The sequence below is a fragment of the Gossypium hirsutum genome, chromosome D03 (genome assembly GCF_007990345.1).
Source record: "Gossypium hirsutum isolate 1008001.06 chromosome D03, Gossypium_hirsutum_v2.1, whole genome shotgun sequence".
Lineage (NCBI taxonomy): Eukaryota > Viridiplantae > Streptophyta > Magnoliopsida > Malvales > Malvaceae > Gossypium > Gossypium hirsutum.
The window spans coordinates 53,266,457-53,288,455 of NC_053439.1; the positions used below are offsets into that span (position 1 = coordinate 53,266,457).

Sequence of the window (21,999 nt, forward strand, 5' to 3'; positions counted from 1 at the left end):
CTACAAAGCTTTTTCACCAGCATGTCCCAATCGCCTATGCCATAAACTGGTAGCCTCTGAATCTGCATCTTTCCTAGAAGCTGTTGATGTTGATCCAATAACTGTACTTCCATTTAAATAGTACAAGTTATTTCTTCTAGTGCCTTTCATCACCGTCAATACCCCAGCTACTACCTTTAGTAATCCATCTCTCAAAGTGACTGTAAGCCCTTTAGATTCTAGGACCCCTAATGAGATGAGATTTTTCTTCAAGCTAGGTACATAGCGAACATCTGTCAAGACTTGGATTGAGTCGTCGTGATTCTTTAATTTGATTGTACCTACTCCCATTGTCTTACAGGCACTGTCATTGCCCATAAAAACAACTCCACCTTCTAGTTCTTCAAGACTAGAAAACCAGTCCTTATTAGGACACATATGGTAAGTACATCCCGAATCCAATATCCACTCATCTGTATGATATGTCATTGCCATGCCAACCAAGCTAAAGTCTGACTCCTCATCATGCTTCGCTACACATGCATTAGAAATAGCCTTGCCCTTTTGTAACTTAGGACAATTCTTTTTCCAATGCCTTTTCTCACGACAAAAAGCACATTCATCTTTGGTGGGTCTCCCTTTGGACTTGCCCCTTCTACCAGGTTTGTTGCTGTGTGAACGACCTCTTACTGCTAAGGCTTCTTCAGTTGCATCTCTGTGATCTCTTTTATCTTTTTTTCGAGTCTCAGATCTATACAACGCACTGCAGACTGCATCAAATGTGATCGTATCCTTCCCATGAAGCAATATGGTGGTAAGATGATCATATTCATCGGGAAGAGAATTCAACAATAATAATGCATTGTCTTCATCTTCAAACTTCTCATCCAAATTTAGCAAGTCTGCTAAAATTTTATTGAATGAGTTCACATGGTCATTCATCGACATACCGGGTGCATATGTGAATCGAAAAAGTTTCTTTTTCATATAAAGCCTATTTTCAAGACTTTTCGTTAGAAACTTTTCTTCTAGTGTATCCCACAACTTCTTCGCTGATGTCTCCCTTATGACAGAGTACTTCTGCTCTTTGGCCAAACATAGGCGGATTGTACCACACGCCTGTCTATTGATCTTGGCCCACTCCTTGTCATCCATCTTGTCAGGTTTTTCTTCAATAGCTATATCCAACTCTTGCTGACATAAGACATCCAGGATCTTACATTGCCACATGCCAAAATTATTGGTACCATCAAATTTCTCTACTTCAAATTTTGCATTGGTCACGGTAGTCTTTGTTGATGACGATGCCTCTGCCATTCTTCTCCTCGATCCTAACTATTGTAAATGTGAACAGTACCGTCTACGTGAATAGTGCCGTGGATGAGCAATACCGTATACATAAATAGTATCGCAAACGGTTGTATTCCCCAAGTACGAATCTAGCTCTGATACCAATTGTTGCGCGGAAGCGTGTAAAAGAGTAAAATTATTGTACTAAAAAATCACACTAAGTTCAATTCCCAGGAAAGAGAGGTGGATCACGAGGATCGCTTAAGTACCAGATCTTTCCTAGCTAGAATATCCCTCTATCGTAATTTAATAGAACAATAAATCACTACAATCACACTCGCAAAATATGCAAAATAAACAATAAAGAACACTAGAATTTTAACGAGGTTCAGCAAATTTTGCCTACGTCCTCGGGCACTACCAAATATATTTCACTCCAAAATACAAGTGAAATTTTACAAATAAGGAGAGAGAATAATGCCTTAAGTAGAGAATGGCATTTGTGGGATGGTGAAAATGAGAAATAGCAAGGCCTATTTATAGTTGAAGCTCAAGGATTAACTTGCAAAGTCTCTATACAATTAGGGACCAAATTTGCAATTATCCCAAGCCAAATTTCAACCCAAAAATCTATGCCTTAAATGCTTAGATTTTCGGTGCCAAATCTCTGACACAAATATCTTTGAAAAGTCAAAGATTGTAGATTGCCAATATATATGAAGAATTTTTATGTATTTTTATTGAATGGAATAGATTTTTTTTCCTAATAGAGGAACCACGAGAAGCAGGATGTTTTCCCTTGATCTATTCAAAATGTACTTGGCAACTTGTTCTTGTAAGGAAAACCATAATAATTTTCCCTGTTTGAAATCTTGGAAATCTTTTAAATTAATCGAATCATCTCACTCGAATACTTTATCAGATTTATACAAATTATTCTTCACATCAATAAATATTGTTCATGATATTGCACCCACTTTCATGCAAAATTATTTCTCCCATGCAAGGAATAGTCTCCATGAATTACTGTCATCTTTTAGTTTAAGATGAATAAATTTCGATCAGTAATAACTTTCTTGATGAACACGATATCTATTTTGATGACATGATATGATTTCTTTTGACTCAAGAAAGACAATTGATGACTAGAAATTGAACGACTTGGGTTTATATACGATTATAACTATTTAAAGTTTAAAGTGTTCATGTCTTACGGTATAAATATTACAATTACAAGTACAAGAGAAGAGAACCATTTTAGTAATACACAATACATTTACAATATGACACACATTTACCTTACTACATTTTTCTTCTTTACAATTACCTCTCACACCTCTTGCTTATGACTCTCTTTTTACATCATAGCAAGAATTAAAACTCCCATCCTTATTTATAAAGTTTAGGGGTTGTTAGATTATTAACACATGTAAACATCCTTACCATTTATTCTATAAATATCTAATAATTAGAATATTTATCTAAAATATCTAATTTTTTAGATAATATCCTATTTTTTATTTTATATTTTGAGAATCTTCCCAAAAAAATATCTCTTAAAAGATAAGTATAGATATACAACATTTCCATCTTTTAAACATTGGACATATATATATTTTTTATGATTGTGTAAAAATAAATATTGTACATACATACCTCTTTATGTCTTCTAAAAATAATAAGAATATAAATACATATATTCACGTACAACCCACGCCATTTTGAACATTAGTTTTACTAAATGTTGTAAGTGCCTTTCCTTATATTTTCTCTATATTGAATAATTTAACATAAAACACGTAACAGAACACGTGTTACTACAATATTTTTGGGTGTCTTATAAACTCAAAATTTGTTTTATTCTACTTTACCATCTTTCTTATTTACCATCTTTCTTATTCATACTTAATGTCGAAACCACTTTTTTTTTTAAAAAATTTAGTTGTCGACTTGAAAACGAAACGAAAATGGGAGTCGCCACCGACCCTTTGTTAAGGTGTGATCGGCTCACATTGAAAATGATTTTGGTCTGTGAAATTTGAGAAAATAGGTTTGGGAGTCGTTACGCACGAGGAAGGGTTAGCACCCTCGTAACGCCCAAAATTGGTACCGAATTAATTGTTTAATGTCTTAGTGTCGAGAATTTGAAAAGATTTTAAAATGCGATCCTTCCTTTTTTATTAATGTTAATTTTATAAAAGATGCTTGTATAAATCTAGGCGAATGCTAAAGACCTTCTTGTCTTAGAGTAATAAAATGTCGCACCCAATACGTTAGGACACGACATTTTAGTCCTCGAGAATAACTTGTCTTTTGACTTTCAAAACTCGTGCCGTGAAGTTTAAAAAGGATATCCAATAGATTTAAGTCAGATGAAAAGTCGAAACCCAATACGTTAGGGCACAATTTCTTAAAATTCCTAGCATTGGATATAGCCCTTATTATTTTTCTAAAATCTTCATTTCGAGAAAACGACATGTCACATCCAATACGTTAGGACACAACGTATCGAGTTCCCGAGAATGAGTTTTTATCCATGTGTTTTAATTAAAGACAATTTTCGATTATTTAGATTCAACGAGGAAAATTGGAACCCAATACGTTAGGGCTCCATTCTCTCGAGGATTCCAAATTTCGAGTATCACGTTATTTTGAAAGTTTTTGGATAGATTGGTTTTGATACTTAAATGATATTAAACGTAATTCTTTTAAGGCGAATAAAGCGCGATGGAATGACAATGTGAAGTGATAATTCGCAGGCCAAAGTATACACTAATGAACACAAATAATCAATTGATACAAACAAACAATACCGTATGCTTAAGAGCAATGGTTGCATGTAAATATTAACACTTAAAACCTAATGAATTAAAAATCCATAATATACATTGAAATAAATACCATATATCAAAATATTTTAATAAAACATCCATACATATAAATTGCTACAAAAATATATTTAAAAATTATTGATAGATTATACGCAATAAGTTATAATAAAATAATATTGTATCCTAAGAATGCATAATTCAATTAAATATTCACATATCATAATAAAATAAAACTTTAGCAAAAATACGAAAATTTTAAAACATATGTATAATAATGAGTCAAAAATGATAATACCATGAATTTATAAATAATAACTAAAACATAAATAAAACATTAACATACAATAATAATATAAGACTTAAAATCGTGAGAGGTAATGATAAAAAATAATGGTATAAACAACATGAAATAATAGGAATAATAATAATAGCAATAATAATAATGATAAAAAACCTTAAAAATGATAATAAAGATAAAAGAAATAACTAATTTTAAGGATAAAATAATAGAAGGACTGATTCGCAATCAAGACTGAAATTTAAGAGCCAATTCGAAAATAAAACAAGGGCGCGGACCCCACTCAACACGCGGATAACCAAGAGGGGTCATAAGGGAAATTAATCCATCCCCCAAAACGCAGCGCAGTGACGCGGGCCGGATTGAGACAATATCAAAATATCCAGCAGAATCTAAAAGAATAAAAAAAACTCAATTTTTATGCGCTATAAAACGCGAGGGACCAAGTGCATAAATATACCTTTCACCGTAAAAACACGCGGATCCCTAAGGTATTGGGTCGGGTCGGCGGTTATAATCAATACAGTGTCGTTTTTGTAGCCATTGAAACGGCATCAAACCACGTTGTTCCTTGTCAGTCTATAGACTAAAAACGCTAATCAATTTGCAGTCGTTTCAATTCAAAATCAAACCTAAAAAAAAACTTACCTATTCTCTCTATGCGCCGTTCTGCTATATCATATAACAGAGGCTTTCCGAATCCCATGCACGACTCCGATTGCGACGGAGCGAGCACGAGGCCGGCCACCAGGTACGCTCCTCACTCTAAACTTACTTTCTCCTTTATTTTTTCGCTAAAAAACGAACAAAAGAACCAAAGAAAAATAAGGGAAAACGAAGAAAGATCTAAAAATCACCTTACGAAATTTTTTTGCTTTTTCTTTGAATATTTTTTTTTGTATTCAATCTCCGTAAAAAAAGGAAATACAAAGGTTTTCTGTTCTTATAGCCTCCTTCGAAAAAACAGAATAATAGATAAAAATGAAAATAAAAAAATACAATTCGTTTCTGTTCTCTGCTGTGCTTTGTTTGTTTGCGCGCAGGTACGATCGTACGGGGGCTGACGTGGCGGCACGGAGGTGGCCGTGCGGAGGCGCACGTTGCTAGGGAGAATGGCGCTGCGTGGAGGGGAGCCTGCGGGCTGCGGCGCTGAGAATTCTGGAAACCCTAGGGGTTTCAGAAAATTTTCGTTTTGGGTTTAAATGTAATTGGGCCGGGGTATTTGGGCCATTTGGGTTTAATTTTTAATAGGCTCTGTTAATTTTGCTGTAGTCTGGACATGGACTTTAATTATGCTTGGTTTATATTTTTTTTATTATGGGCCGGGCAAATTGGGCCTATTACAGTTAATATTTACTTTTTATGTTTAAAATAATATTAAAAGTAAAAATTTAATTAAAATGGTTTATTGCATAAAATTAATATATAACTTAATATATATCAAGAAAATTATGAATTTTTATTTTATACAATTATTTTTTATATTTTATTTTTTTCAATATATTCAAATTAATTTTTCAAGTAAATAAATGTAATTAAATTAAATTAATACACATAACCAACTCGGATAAAAAACCTAATTTTTTAATCTTTTTTCTTATTCATATGATTTTAACTTTTGCCTTTTATATGTCATCTAAGTGCACGTATAGTATCATTCATAACCAAACTACTATTAATGGAAGAATCAACTTAAAAACCCTCATCCAACATAAAAGTTCCTCTTCAAATTTAAAAACTCTCATCCAATTTGGATTTGGAAATTTCTTATTTGAATAATTCTTACCTGAAAAATCTCATCTCATCAAAACACTTTCTCTAATCTGAATTTACTAGGGTAATCAATGTTCACAAAAAGTACCATGTATGCATCACTTGAACAAAATAACGTGAAGCAGCAATTACTCTAGCCGTTGTTTCTTCTTTAACCTAGCCAACTTCAAATTGGCTTCTCGGATAGTTTCTCGCAATTTCTTTATCTCTGCTTGATCCTCCAATGTTTGACGAGTCTTTGCCAAGTTATCCTTTAGCCATGAAAGTTCCAATCAGGGGATCTCCATGTCTTTCACCCTTACCAACATATCATCGATATCAGTTAGCTCAAGCTTATTCAGATCGGTTTCTAATCTTCAGTAAATTTCAGCAACTGCATTCATAATGTTGCTTTGAAACTCTTGATTGTTGAATCGAAATTGGTCAGCAAAGTTAGCATGATTTTGAAATATTTTATTGAGCGCGTTAGCATTGTGTTGAGAAACCTCCTATCTGTTGATGATGACAGCTGTGACATCAAAGGTTGAGAATAAATGAAATGCTAAAAATTATCTTCAATATAACTCAAAGAAACAATAAATTCATGAAATAGTAGCTTGCAGCCATTACTTTGGAGCAAATAATCTAACCAACTTTTCTGGGCCACAAAATCTCCACGTCTCCCAAAGCACCCATATGATTAGAAGATTCAGGATTCAAATGTGCTGGAGGAACCTATAAGCAAAACAGAATCAGATATTGGTCCAAAAATAAGCAGATAAAATTAAAAACTTTGCAACATGATAACACAATAAATAAGGAGAAGGGTAAACAGCATTACGCATAGAATTAGAAACTGACAGCCTTCCTACTCAGGATTTCTCTTTTTTTTTTGTGTGTTTCTAGTTGATATTTCTTGTTTGATTTGGTATATTACCATAAATGTGGGATCAATCAGACAGTCCTGAAATAACTATTTGAAGTTTAAGTGTTCATGTCGTATCTCTTACAGTATAATATTAAAGTTTTGGATTCAAACTTCAACCTGGTACATAAACTTGAATGGACAATAGCAGGACAGCATTCTCTCTACAACTACATGTAAACAAGAGAATGAATGAAGAAATTAAAGAAAAAATGAATAGTGATGATCCGATCAGTTTATAGTTTGCAAAAGATAAAATAGACAGCTCGTTAAAGAAATTGAAGGAATGACAAGTTCTACATACATGCCAGTAGGAGTAAGTGAGATGAGTTAAAAACTTAATTGGTGATAACTGAATATTGAACTTCATTTTTGCATCATTCATTAAAATAATAGAAAAGAAGTTAGTGGACGATACATGCTTGCATTTTCAGGTCATTATTTGCTCTGTGAAACTCAAAATTCAGTCCTTACATCTTTTGGTCGCTTGTTTCCATTTTCAATGTTAATTTTTCTACTCTTCCTCCCACATGTATTAGGGTAAAATTCACTTTCTCAGCTAGTTTCTCTTGATCAATCATCTTCATTCGAAATATATAAAGATGAGTAGCAAAGTAAAACAGAGAACAGAACAATAGAGGCAGACAAGTTACTAAATGCTCACCTCTTTAAGATTGTTCAAACAAATTACTAAGACAGAAATACTATGACAATGTTAAAAAGTCTACTCCTTAATTAACTTGATGATAAGCTATTTTGCAAGAATCATGTTTGCTACAATTACATTTTTTTTCTACAAAAGGGTTTTCATGATAAATGTAAAACCTTATACTCCATTGATTAAAACAGGACATCCTAACACTCCTTCTGCTATATAAAAAACTTATATATAATCCCTGCATGTAAACTTCAAATCGTACAATAGACTCATAATTCATACCTGTAAATGTTCATGCTTGCAAATAATAGGTATATAAATAATGACAGGATCTTTAATTACCTCTGATGTCAGATGTCACAACAGCCATCGTCAACAGATATGAGATTCATCAACACAATGCTGACGCGCTCAACAAAATATTTCAAAACCATGCTCACTTTGCTGACCAAATTCAATTGAATAATCGAGTGTTTCAGAGCAACATTATGAATGCAGTCGCTGAAATTTATCAGAAATTAGAAAGCAATCTGAATAAGCTTGAGCTAACTGATATCAATGATATTGATTAAATACTAAAGTTACATATTTTATGTAATTAATTTGGTATATTTATGAGAATGCACCACTAATTTTGCCATATTTATTGAATTTTGTGCAGGAATGTAATTTGGGGCTAAATAGAAGAAAAATAAAACAATTGGGCTGAATTGAAGAAAGAAGCGAAAAAGGAGGGCCAAAGAAGAATTTTTCCAAGATTAATTAGCTGAAATTTTTGAGTTAGTGGGAGATTATTTTGGGATTTAATTTATTATGGGATATTTTTCCTTAATTTCCTATTGACTAATTGGTTCCTAATTTAGTAAATCCTCTAGTATAAATAGTGCTTGTATTGTTCATCATTTCATCAATGAATCAATCAAAAAATATTTAGCTTTTATCTTTCAATTCTCTCCTTTCTCACGTAGCATTGTTTCTTTAGTTTCTTTGCCTTCAATTTATTCCTAGCAGCAACCAACTTTAGCCATTTACAATTCTTTTTTTTTTCCTTTTTCAAATTCCCTTTTCAACCACCCCACTTTAATATATTCCAACTCCCATACTCAATCATATCACCCACCTTTTCACCCATTTACCTTAATTAATTTTTCAAATACCAACATGTCTCAAACCTTAGCCAACTAAACCCATTTTCAGCTTTAGGCCGAAATTAACCTCGTCAAAACCCGTGAGTTACGAACCCGAGCCATTTAACTCCTAAAATTCCAGTACTTATTACTTCTCCGGATTAAGAGTATAATTTTGTCAGCTCATAAAGTCAGATCAACACTAAGTCAAAAAAGATGTCGTTTGATTTGGTGTGATTAGACGTACAGTTGGAATTCCGAAAAGAACGTTTCTAATCGGTTTTCTGTGAACACATTGGCGTGCCAAATGGAGGCTGCTGTTTGGTTCCGTCAAGGGAAGTAGTAACCGGATTTAAATGTCCCACGCGGTTGAGGGCATTGGTTCGAGCTAGGCTCTTCTAGAACGCAAAGCTGCCGGAGTTCTAAATCACGAACGTTTCGTGGTTGTTCGATCGGTAAGAGTTAGTTATTGGACGTTCCATAACTAATTTACACAAGGAAGAGTTGGTGTCCGAGGCGTCCTTGGTAGCTATAACTAGCTTATTGGAAAAGAGGAGTTCATCCAATTTCGAGGATCGGTTTAAAGACGAGGAAAATTCGTGTCTAAAGCTGAGCTCATTCTAATTAATTTTTCTTAATATTTATTTCACGATTTTTATTATTCTGTTTTCAACCTTTACTTTTGACGTTATTTTTCTGTTAATTTCAGGTTATCAAATTTTATCCCCCCGAACGTATTGGGCACGACAGCTGCCCCGACATAAATCTGGTCAAGAGAGCGACAATTTACAGTAAACCAGTCTCTGAGGGATCGACCCTACTCCCTATACTGCATAATTTGCAAACTAAAGCGTAGGTTTATATTGGTGGATTCGACACCCATCATGTTAGTAAGGGTGAAAGACACGGAGGTCCCCGGTTTGGAGCTTTCATGGCTAAAGGATAAGTTGGCAAAGACTCATCAAACATTGGAGGATCAAGCAGAGATAAAGAGATTGTAAGAAACTATCCGAGAAGCCAATCTGAAGTTGGCCAGGTTAGAGAAGAAACAACAGCTAGAGTAATTGCTGCTTCTCGTTATTCCTTTAAAGTAATAGCAGCCAAGGTTTTGACTAGTCTCTCGTACAAATTGCCGTGACACTAGGTGAATTTTGGTCCTTGGAATCCCAGGTCACATAGATGATTATTAGAGCAAAACGATTGGAAATGAGAACACCCCCTACCGCCTTTCCATTCATCCATACTTAGAATAGAGTTAAAAGCACCACTAAGAATCCATGGTTTTGTCATATTATCTACAATCAAACTTAAACATTCCCACAAACTATGCCTTTTATTGCTTTGAGGACTAGCATAAATGATCGAGACAAAGAATTGTCATTGAAGAGCAGACTCTTTAATCTTAACAGTAGTTGAAATACTTTCATCGCCCAATATAATTCGTTACATTTTGTTGGTGTTAGAAACAAAGAATAGACAAATTTAGCTTGCGGCTTGAGCAGCAAGGCTCGATGCTTGCTGAAGAAACAATGGAGCTCGAGAAAGAAAATGAAAAGAAAAGCAAAGAGAAGTGAAGAGTATTGGAACAAAAACTGATAATTTTTTATTCATCATAATCAATGGCATAATGCCAATACATAAATCAAACTTACAGCTTGTCAAAAAGCAGTATGCCAACCTAACCAATACCTACTACCACTAATACATTGAAACTTGAAGTAATTAACTTGTACACATAAGCAAAGCTGAATTAATCAGCTCAATCACTGTCAATATTACATCAAATATCAACCTCACATAGTTCAAAATGAACTAATTAAATTACATTACATCAACTAAGGATTACAAAAAAGAAACAAAACATCCTTGTTTGCTCGACTAACCAGCAGCTCCTGCATGACATATGTTTGGTTGGTTTTGTTGCTGCATGCTGACCAACCTTCAACACATTTTGACCACTACAGCCCAGCTACCCTGCATATCTTTTCCGAGGAATATTCTTACTTGATCTATTCAAAATGTACTTGGCAACTAGTTCTTGCAAGGAAAACCATAATAATTTTCCCTATTTGAAATCTTGGAAATATTTTAAATCAACTGAATCATTTCACTCGAATACTTTATTAATTTTATACAAATTATTCTTCGCATCAACAAATATTATTCAGGACATTGCACCCACTTTCATGCAGAATTATTTTTACCATACAAGGAATTGTCTCCATGAATTACTGTCATCTTTTAGTGTAAGATGAGTAAATTTCAACCAGTAATAACTTTCTTGATGAACATGATATCTATTTTGATGATATTACATGCTTATCTTTTGATTCAAGAAAGATAATCAATGACTTGAAATTGAACCATGATTTTAAAGGACTTGGGTTTATATAATATTATATAGGCGGTAATTCAATTTCCTTTTCCTTGTTGGAAAAGGAATTCCATTTTGACTTTAACTTTGATTTTTAAGTTATTGTTTTCTTATTGTTAATTATTTAAAAAAATAATCGTATTTTAACTTGTAAACTTAAATCTTAAACTATTATTTTTATGTTTACTTTCTGATGATAATTAACAAAAATATATATTTAGTTTTAAAATTTTAATACAATCAATGAAACTCAATTCACATATATGAATGATGAAATTTGACTTGATTAAATAAATATTAAAATTTGTTATATTTTTAATAATGAATATAGGTAAAATAGTAATAAACCGGCATTTTAATGTCATTTAAAACGTGTCAAATAATTATTAGATTAGATATTCAATATTAATAATCAATATATATTAATTGAATTAGACATTATAATTAGTCGTGACTGTCGAAATTCAAAATTGTAAAAATTAATATATATTGAATTAAATAACTACCATACATAATTTTATTCAAATAATAATAATGAAAAAAAAAAGAGTGTTTAAGACAATTTCGTTGTATTTGTTTATTCTATGATTCAACTCTGGTAGGTAAGCGTGATGTAGGCTCATCGTACTCCCATCCAGTGGCTTTAATTTGCTCTAATAGAATCGAAAATGAATCAATCATTTTAACTTCTTCTTCTTCCTCTTCATCATCGGAAATCGAATTTCTTTCCAAAAAAAGTTTTGCGTTGATTTTGGAGTTCCAATCAATATCATCGATATACATATCTGCTGCATTACTTGGTAACTTATTTGTGCAAGGAAAACGATGATAATATTCTCAGAATCTCTGTTTGGCTTCTTGGAAAGCTTTTAAATCAGCTGAATCATCCCATTCGAATACTTTATCTGTTTTGAACAAATTATTCTTTGATTCAACAAATCTTTTTTATGGCATTGCACCCACTTTTATGCAGAATTTTTTCTCCCATGCAGGTAATGGTTCCCAAGACTTATCGCTATCATTCAGTTTGGAACGAGTAAATTTCGGACTATAGTACCTTTCTGGGCGATTATGATATCTTCTTCGATAGTATGACAAGATTTCTTGTAATCCAAACAAATAAATGAATTGAAATCACTAATGATATGAATTCATAGTGAGGAGACTTGTTGGGTTTATATAATATTATTAGAGTCGGTGGTGACTCAATCCTTTTCCTTGTTGGAAAATGAATTCTAATTTTAGTTTGACTATGATTTCTATTTTCTAAATATTTGTATGATAAAGTTATTAAAAATTAACTATATCTGTATTGATTCGTTTCCCTCTGATTGATACGTTACATCCCTAGCTTCTCTAGAATTCTCATTGACTATCTGATCTCTTCACCTATTGGTGTTCCCCCAAGAATGTTTTTTTCTCGTTTTCTCCTCCTAATTCATCTCCACGATCATCACCTCCTAGCTTACCGTTTTCAACTTTCTTCCAGTACACCACTTTTCCCTTAAAGCGAGCTAAGTTCACATTTACTTTACTTCCATATATACAGAATCCATTAAGTTTACTAATTGGCCACTTATCATCCACAATGCTTGCAAATCTTACTAAAACAAAACGTATGTAGACCTTTTCGATGCCTTTTGTTAGGAATAAACGCGTCCAACACTTTGCCATGGAACTCAGAGATTTTCCATGGTCCCTTCCAATGAAAACAAGAAGGAAGGTTAGAAACATAAACTGAAATCACCATTTTCTCTAAGGATTTAGCCTAGTAATCGTTAACAGTAACTCCACGGATCTGATTAAAAGCACAAGTTAAGTGAATTACCAAGAACAATGTTCTTCAATACTATTCCAAATTCAATTTTGGAACTTCTGTTATCATAGCTTTCAACTGTTTGAAACTCTGATGGCATTATTCAATCGTACATAACTAACATTTTCTGTAGCAACTTCGTCATGGTAGAGCTATCATCGACAAGCCTGAACAAATTGTCTGTAGTATACAATAAATCCTAGAGAACTACCTATTTCTATATTATTTCCCAGAGATTCCCTAATTCACATTTATCAGGAGATCATTTGAAATAACTCAAATATCTTTTGCTGTTAATAAAATGTTTAGAAAACTTATTTCTTGAAATTAAAATTCACATTTGTTGATGTTCACAAATAATTATTTCTCTTGTAATACCTGTAACACTGTTTTTCCAATACTAATCGTGTTCAATTTTTTTTCTTCACATGAATTGAGTATCTTTAATTATATAGCAACAACTCTGATAAGATATAAAGTGACTATGCAATTGATAACCATATACAATAATCAACATTTGACTAAACTTTGCAACCTATACAAGTTTTTGTGGGATTTCGAAAAAATATAAACAAAAACCTCGAGAAGAAACTTAGAACATTTAGTACTCATCAATGGCAACTGACTGAAAAAATTTGGGTTGTCGTCTAGCTCATAATCATATACAAGGTCAATACCAAATTCTAGCACAGATAAATCTGAAAGAACCCGAAGAGTAATATGATCACCAGCTTCTAATTCATCACCCCTAAAGTTCCAACAAGTCGTCCAGTATAAGGTATTCTTAGTTTCAGGAATTCCCATGAAATGTTTGGAGTAGGTCCACTTTGTACCTTTGGTCTCATTCACAATTTCAAGGCATGGTAAAAATCCATATGTTTTATCATTCTTGGCAGAAAAAATGATAATTGAATTTAAGAAGCAACTTATCTTTCGACTAGAGTTTGGGGGCACTGATATTGAAACCTCAGTCTTGCCAGCTTGATGGCCATAGTAATGACCACTGTAATCAAATGGCATTGGATCAAGTGTTGTAATTATACCGTAATCATATAATACCTGTAGCATTGGGTTAGAGAATGAGTTATTAAAAAGTATATAGTATATAAATAGTTTTAAAAACTTGGAACTTGTAAAGGGAACCTGTGGGGAAGCAACCACTTTTGATCCTTCTATATAACTGCAAAGTTGCACTTTAACATCTCCATAAGATTCCAAACTGGGCAAGTGTTTAGTTAGGTCCATCTTGATATTTCTTGCGGAAACTTCATCTCCTAAAATATGTAAAATAATGTGTTATTTATCAATTTTAGTGATCATCAACATAATATGCTTATTAGAAAGTAATAGTATTGACTTGAATGAAGTGATAATTAAAGCTTTTATCAGACACCCATTTGACACGAATTCAAATCGTGACCCATCCCCTATACTCAATATTATATAAAAAAAAGATATGAAAGTAGTAATGTTATTATCACTAAAATGTATTATAAGACTTGTAAAAAATAATCAATTATACACATTATATCTTTATTTTTTATTTTTATATAAAGTATAAACTTTAAAACTATTAAATATGTTAGTCAAAACACCATTGTTATAATTTTATCCATTATTTTAGTTTCCACTTCTATTAGTACTATTGGATTAATCATTTATCAAACAATTAACTTATTTTCATTAGACGCCAATCGCAGCATAACTTTATAATTATCACTTTATTATTAAGCTAAATTTCTCTCATAATCTATTAAATTGTCATATTTCTTGATAATATTTTTATTGTATTAGAAAGTCTTTTAGAGAAACATTCATCATTTCTTGAAAACTTTATATTCACATATAAAATGAAACAATAAAATAAATATAATAGGATGTATTTACTAAAATATAATTAATTAAAAATTTTAAACCCTAAATCTTAGTTAAAAAACCGTTCTATCTCCCCCTTTTTTTAGTTTTCTTTTTTAGTTGACTAAGAAAGCTATTATCAACAAAAGAGGATTCAATGGAGGGTCCAGGTATGTCTTCTTTACCGATAAAAATTCTGATGATAATAGCTTTCTTAGTCAACTGAAAAAGAAAACTAGAAAAAGGGGAAGATGAACGGTTTTTAAACTAAGATTTAGGGTTTAAAATTTTTAATTAATTAAATTTAATTAATTATAAATCTATTCTCATTCCATTAGGAAATTCAAGTTGGCACTTAAAATCTAGTTGGACTGCCACGTAGGATTACCGTTAGGGAGATAACGGAACTTAACAGAAGAGTGATCACTTCGTAACAAAATAATAACATAAGTGACTAAAATGTAACCTGAGGTAAACAAAAGTAACTATTTTTGTAGTTTACCCTTTACTAAAATAAAATTATTTGAAGTCTACTCATACCTGTAGATAAGTGCGAAAAGCCATATTCATATCTAATGTTGTGTTCTGATTCATAAGTAACGCCAAATTTTCTTATGCTGAGATGAATAGGCACTACCATGCAACTCACAACGTCACCACCTTCAAACTGACAGTCCGTTACTGGCCAATGAATCAACCACAACATTGTGTTATCGTTAGTCTGAGGAATTCCAATGAAAGTTGAGCGATATCTCTGCATGATCATTTTGGTCTCATTGAAAATGTGGACACTTGGAAGAATCTCCAACATTTGATCACTAGCTAAAGAGAAAACAATGCATAAGCTGAACCGATGGATCTTTTCATCAGGATGAGATGGTGTTGGAAAAGAAAAAGAGATTCGGTGCTCGTTAGTGCGATGCTTAAACACAATCGGAACTTCACTTCCTATAACAAATGTGCTTGTTACACCACATTCCTGCAAGACCTGATCCAAAAAGAACAAGTTAGATGATTTAGTAGCATAAGAGAAAAAATAGATTTAAAATTTAACTTGGAGAACTATTGGACCTGTGGGGTAGCTAGCATTATGCTGTCTGTTAGGTAGCTATAAAGTTGCAGTCGATTTCTGTTAATGGAATCCACGTTGAATAATCTTCTAATCTCTTCTGCTTCAAAGTTTTCAATTGGTTCCAACTTGAATAGATCTTCAACCTCAGTCAATTTTTCACATCCAAAAATAACACATCGTGTGGAAGAAAAGAAGCATGGAAGAATTATTCGGAATGAAGACTTGTCTCCAAAAATAAAGTTGCACTTAAAAACATTGAGCAAGACCGGAAGCTTTGGAATCATTTGGAGTTCAGTGCAAGAAGTCAATAGATGTTAAGAAATGGCTTAAAATTGGTAGTGGATTGTTGTTGTTGGTAGTGGGTTGTTGGTGGTAGTGGATTAGTGGATGGTTGTTGGTGTCCATTTTCAACCACAAATCTTTGCCAAAGTTTTGGACAATTATGTCCTTGAACTCTCTTATAAATAGAGAGGTTCATTAGCCATATTCATCATCCCAAACCAAGAGAGAGCAAAGCTTGTTCTTTGAAAGCTAGGATTTTAGCTTTCGGGTTTTCTATAGGAGTTGAGAGTTGTGAGGTTCTCGGGTTGTGTCTTGAGTGTAAAACACCACTAATCTTCATCTTGTTATAGTGAAATTTCTTTTCGCCTCTGCCCGTGGACGTAGGCATTAAAGCCGAACCACGTAAATCCTTGTGTTCACTTTATTTTTCGTTCCGGTCAATTTACTTGTAGTCATATCGGAGTTCTCGAATCGATCCTTTCCGCAACAAATTGGTACCAGAGCGTAGTTGAAGGAGTGATAATATTTTCTGAATTGCCCTGTGACTGCAGCTTTGTCTGATCTTTCACATCAGGAAGAAAATATTATCATTCATTCAAAGGTTCCAAATTATGGCTACAAGTGTTTCATCGACTAAGTATGATGTCGAGAAATTTACCGGGAAAAATAGTTTCAGTTTATGGCGCATCAAGATGCGGGCAGTGCTGGTTCAACAAGGATTGCTAAAAGCATTGTCTGGTAAAGATAAATTACCAAGCACGCTTTCGGAAGAGCAAAAGGATGACATGCTAGAAAGAGCACATAGTGCTATTCTGCTATGTCTAGGAGATGAAGTGCTACGAGAAGTAGCGGATGAGAAAACCGCGTCCGGTTTGTGGCTCCGGTTAGAGAGCAAGTACATGACGAAGTCATTGACGAACCGGCTCTACCTCAAGCAAAGACTCTATGCCCTGAAGATGGAGGAAGGTACACCTGTTTCCCAGCACCTGGATAAATTCAATTCCATTATCATGGATTTGAATAATATCGATAACAAAATCGATGATGAGGACCAAGCAATAATTGTTTTGTGTTCTTTGCCTCCCTCGTATGAGAATTTTGTTGATACAATGATGTACGGTCGTGATGACCTGACTCTAGAGGAGGTGAAAAATGCCTTAAGTTCCAGTGAGTTGAGGAAGAAAATCACTGGTAAGGTGGTCGAAAACAATGAAGGCGAAGGCTTGGTTGCTCGAGGAAGATCCAAGGCAAAGGGTGGAAGTTCAAGTAAAAGCCATCCTAGATCGCAGTCCAAGAAGAGAATACAGTGCTACTACTGTAAGAAGTACGGGCACATGAAGGTAGATTGTCCGAAAAGGAAGGAGAAATCAGAATCACAGGAGCAACAAAATGATCGTGCGAATGTAGCTGATGCAGATTCTTCAAGTGATGCCGAGATCGTTCTTGCAGTATCCGACTCTTACGCTGGTGGGAGATGGATTCTTGATACGGGAGCTACATTTCATATAAGTACTTCGAAAGATGCATTCTCAACATACGAGAAGCATTCTGGTTCAGTACTAATGGGAAATGACCACGCATGTCAAGTCATGGGGATTGGCACAGTTCGTATAAAGATGTTTGACGGTATTGTTAGAACTCTAACTGATGTTCGGCACATTCCAGAAATGAAGAAAAATTTGATCTCTTTGAGTACGTTGGACAAGAAAGGCTTTCGGTACTCTGCTGAAGGTGGAGTTCTCAAGGTATTCTCGGGTGCTTTGACTGTGATACGTGGTAATTTGGAGCGGGGCCTTTACTTCCTCGATGGTTCCTCGGTTACAGGTGTTGCGGGAGTGTCATCATCAGATGATCTAGATTCTGACACCACGAAGTTATGGCATATGCGGCTCGGGCATATGAGCGAGAGAGGCTTATCGGTGCTAAGCAAACGAGGATTATTGTCTGGGCAGTGTACAGGAAAGTTGAATTTCTGTGAGCACTGCGTCTTCGGTAAGCAGACTCGGGTAAAGTTCAGCACTGGGATTCACAAGACAAAAGGCACAGTGGATTACTTCCATTCTGACCTTTGGGGGCCTTCTCCGACAATTTCTAAAGGTGGTTACAGATATCTGCTTACCTTTATCGATGATTACTCGAGAAAGGTTTGGGTGTATTTTCTGAAGAGCAAGTATGAGGTTCTCATCAACTTCAAGCAATTTAAAGCTTTGATCGAAAATCAAACAGGAAAGAAGATCAAGCGATTCCGGACGGATAATGGCTTGGAGTTTTGCTCAGGTGAATTCAATGAGTTCTGCAAAAATGAAGGAATAGTGAGACACCGCACTGTTCGTCGAACACCACAACAAAATGGAGTTGCAGAACGCATGAATAGAACTCTCTTGGAGCGAGCTCGTTGCATGCGATCAAATGCTGGGCTCGGTGAAGAATTTTGGGCTGAAGCTGTTAATACTGCTTGTTATTTGGTTAACAGATCTCCGTCAACAGCTATTGAGCTGAAGACTCCTGAGGAAGTATGGTCTGGTTCTCCTGCTGATTACTCTGGTTTAAGAGTGTTTGGCTGCCCTGCGTATGCTCATGTAAATGAGGGAAAACTCAAACCGAGGGCGAAGAAATGCATATTTCTTGGATACGGCCAAGGGGTGAAAGGATACAGGTTGTGGTGTCCTGATCCGGTTTCGTCCAAGTTCATCATCAGCAGAGATGTGACTTTTGATGAGTCATCCATGCTTCGATCCACCACAAATTCCCGGGAAAAGGAGGAGTCAGATAGAATGGGAGATCACGGTGTTGAGAAGCAGGTGGAGTGTCAGGTGGACGCTCCAATTCCTACGGAAGGTACTTCAGTCCAGGATGATCAAGTTGAGGTGCAAGATTCCGATGAAGATGAGTCACCTCAAGAAAAACCATATAGCATTGCCACTGGAAGAACGAAGAGACAAATCAAACCAAATCCGCGTTACGCTAATCTGGTGTCTTTCGCGCTCAGTGTGGCGGAGTCCATTGGTATAGAACCTTCCAGTTATAATGAGGCTGTCACGTGTGATGAGTCGGCACAGTGGGCAATTGCTATGAGTGAGGAGATAGAATCTCTTCACAAGAACCATACTTGGGAGTTGGTTAAGCCGCCAAGTAACCAGAAGATAGTTGGTTGCAAATGGGTCTTCAAGAAAAAGGAAGGCATCCTAGGGGTTGAAGCAACTAGATTCAAGGCACGATTGGTTGCTAAAGGCTTCACTCAGAAAGAGGGGATTGACTACAATGAAGTTTTCTCCCCAGTCGTAAAGCATTCTTCCATTCGTGTATTACTTGCCATGGTGGCCAAGTCTGATCTAGAACTTGAGCAGCTTGACGTAAAAACGGCGTTCTTGCATGGTGAGCTCGAGGAAACAATCTACATGCGTCAACCAGAGGGTTTTACAGTTCCTGGTAAAGAAGACCATGTCTGTCTATTAAAGAAGTCTTTATATGGATTGAAACAATCCCCAAGGCAGTGGTACAAGCGGTTTGATAGCTTCATGATTCAGCATGGTTACACAAGATGTGACTATGATGCTTGTGTCTATCATCGGAAGCTCTCAGATGGTTCGCACATTTATTTGTTGCTGTATGTTGATGACATGTTAATTGCTTCCAAAAACATGTCGGAAATCAACAAGTTAAAGTCGCAGTTGAGTGGTGAGTTCGAGATGAAGGATCTGGGTGCTGCCAAGAAAATTTTGGGCATGGATATTCACAGAGATCGCAAGGCGGGCAAGCTTCGTGTGTCGCAGAAGAACTACATTGAAAAGGTTCTTCAACGCTTCGGCATGGATAAAGCGAAAACTGTGAGTACTCCGTTGGCACCACATTTCAAACTCTCTGCAGAGTTGTCACCACAATCTGATGAAGAAAAGCAGCAAATGTCTCACATTCCATACTCGAGTGCAGTTGGAAGCGTGATGTATGCAATGGTTTGCACTCGTCCAGACATTTCACATGCAGTTAGTGTGGTCAGCAGATACATGAGTTGTCCTGGCAAGGAACACTGGCAGGCCGTGAAATGGATTCTCAGGTACTTGAGAGGTTCTGCAGATTTATGCTTGGTATATGATCAGAGTGACTGCACTAGCAGTGTCACGGGCTATGTGGACTCTGATTATGCTGGAGATCTGGACAAAAGAAGATCTCTGACGGGTTATGTTTTCACTTATTCTGGAGGAGCCATTAGTTGGAAAGCTGTGTTACAGTCTACCGTAGCCTTATCTACGACTGAGGCGGAATATATGGCGTTAGCAGAAGCAGTGAAAGAAGCATTGTGGATGAAAGGTCTAGTAAGCAGTTTGGGTTTACAACAGGATTTCACTGTTGTATTTTGCGATAGCCAGAGTGCCATACATCTGACTAAAAATCAGATGTTTCATGAACGGACCAAACACATTGATGTCAGATATCATTTTGTTCGGGAACATGTTACGCAAGGTGACATTGTTATCAGCAAGGTTGCTACCGAGAAGAATCCTGCAGATATGTTAACTAAGGTGATCCCTGCATATAAGTTCAAGCATTGCTTGGACTTGATAGGTATTCGGGATTGATTAGCGCCAGAGAGGCGTTTGGAAGAGGTGATCCAGTTCGAGGAATTCACTATGATGTTCAGCTTGGTAAATTTCAAGCCAAGGTGGAGATTTGTTAAGAAATGGCTTAAAATTGGTAGTGGATTGTTGTTGTTGGTAGTGGGTTGTTGGTGGTAGTGGATTAGTGGATGGTTGTTGGTGTCCATTTTCAACCACAAATCTTTGCCAAAGTTTTGGACAATTATGTCCTTGAACTCTCTTATAAATAGAGAGGTTCATTAGCCATATTCATCATCCCAAACCAAGAGAGAGCAAAGCTTGTTCTTTGAAAGCTAGGATTTTAGCTTTCGGGTTTTCTATAGGAGTTGAGAGTTGTGAGGTTCTCGGGTTGTGTCTTGAGTGTAAAACACCACTAATCTTCATCTTGTTATAGTGAAATTTCTTTTCGCCTCTGCCCGTGGACGTAGGCATTAAAGCCGAACCACGTAAATCCTTGTGTTCACTTTATTTTTCGTTCCGGTCAATTTACTTGTAGTCATATCGGAGTTCTCGAATCGATCCTTTCCGCAACAATAGAAGTTCATCAAGTTTTGTAAGGTTTCTTAAGCTTTCGGGTAGGTAATGAATTGGGTTTCTACTTAAATTTAAGGATTTCAAGGAAGCCAAGTTACAAAGATCATTGAGCATGACATCATTAGATAATTTGCAACTTTCAAGGCTTAACTTTACCAAAGAGCCCGGTAGAGATGCCCAAGAGAAACCCAATCCTTTGCTTCTTTTCAGTAAGAGCCAATGCAACCGCAATCTTGATTGATATATGGCAGTTTCATCTAAATTAAGCACCTTCAAGGATTCCATATTATGCAACTCCCTAGGAACATCATCAAGTCTTGAACAACCAGATAAGATAAGCTCTTCAAGTGATATTAATGAACCTATTGTCCTTGGAAGTTTCCTAAGACTTGTGCAATCTTTAAGGTTCAAGAAAGTAAGTATCTTTAGCTCACCAATGGATTGATCAACTTCCACCAAATTTATGCAATCTTTGAGCATCAACTTCTCAAGGCTAGGGAGTCCTGAAAAGCTTGGGGTTTTAAGAAGGCTATGTGAATGGTTGAGATTAAGGATCTTTAAATTTGGGAGGCACTGCAAAAAAAGAAAGAAAGAAAGAAAGAAAACCCTTCA

The 21,999-nt window shown here is 35.2% G+C and overlaps 1 protein-coding gene and 1 long non-coding RNA gene across 2 annotated transcripts in view; one reads left to right on the forward strand and one right to left on the reverse strand.

The window, feature by feature from the left end:
• The window catches only part of LOC107932318 (disease resistance protein TAO1), a 46,572-nt gene that overhangs the window by 17,088 nt on the left and 7,485 nt on the right, over positions 1-21,999 (reverse strand). The window contains exons 4-6 of the mRNA XM_041089914.1: positions 21,391-21,960; positions 15,976-16,287; positions 15,445-15,892 (exon numbers count right to left, since the gene is read on the reverse strand). Of these exons, the coding sequence (XP_040945848.1) occupies positions 15,445-15,892; positions 15,976-16,287; positions 21,391-21,960 (1,330 nt within the window). The remainder of the gene's footprint in view (positions 1-15,444; positions 15,893-15,975; positions 16,288-21,390; positions 21,961-21,999) is intronic.
• LOC107932367 (uncharacterized) lies at positions 4,615-5,748 on the forward strand. The gene is made up of 2 exons (XR_001693371.2): positions 4,615-5,149; positions 5,442-5,748. It is a non-coding gene; the product is annotated as an uncharacterized lncRNA (long non-coding RNA).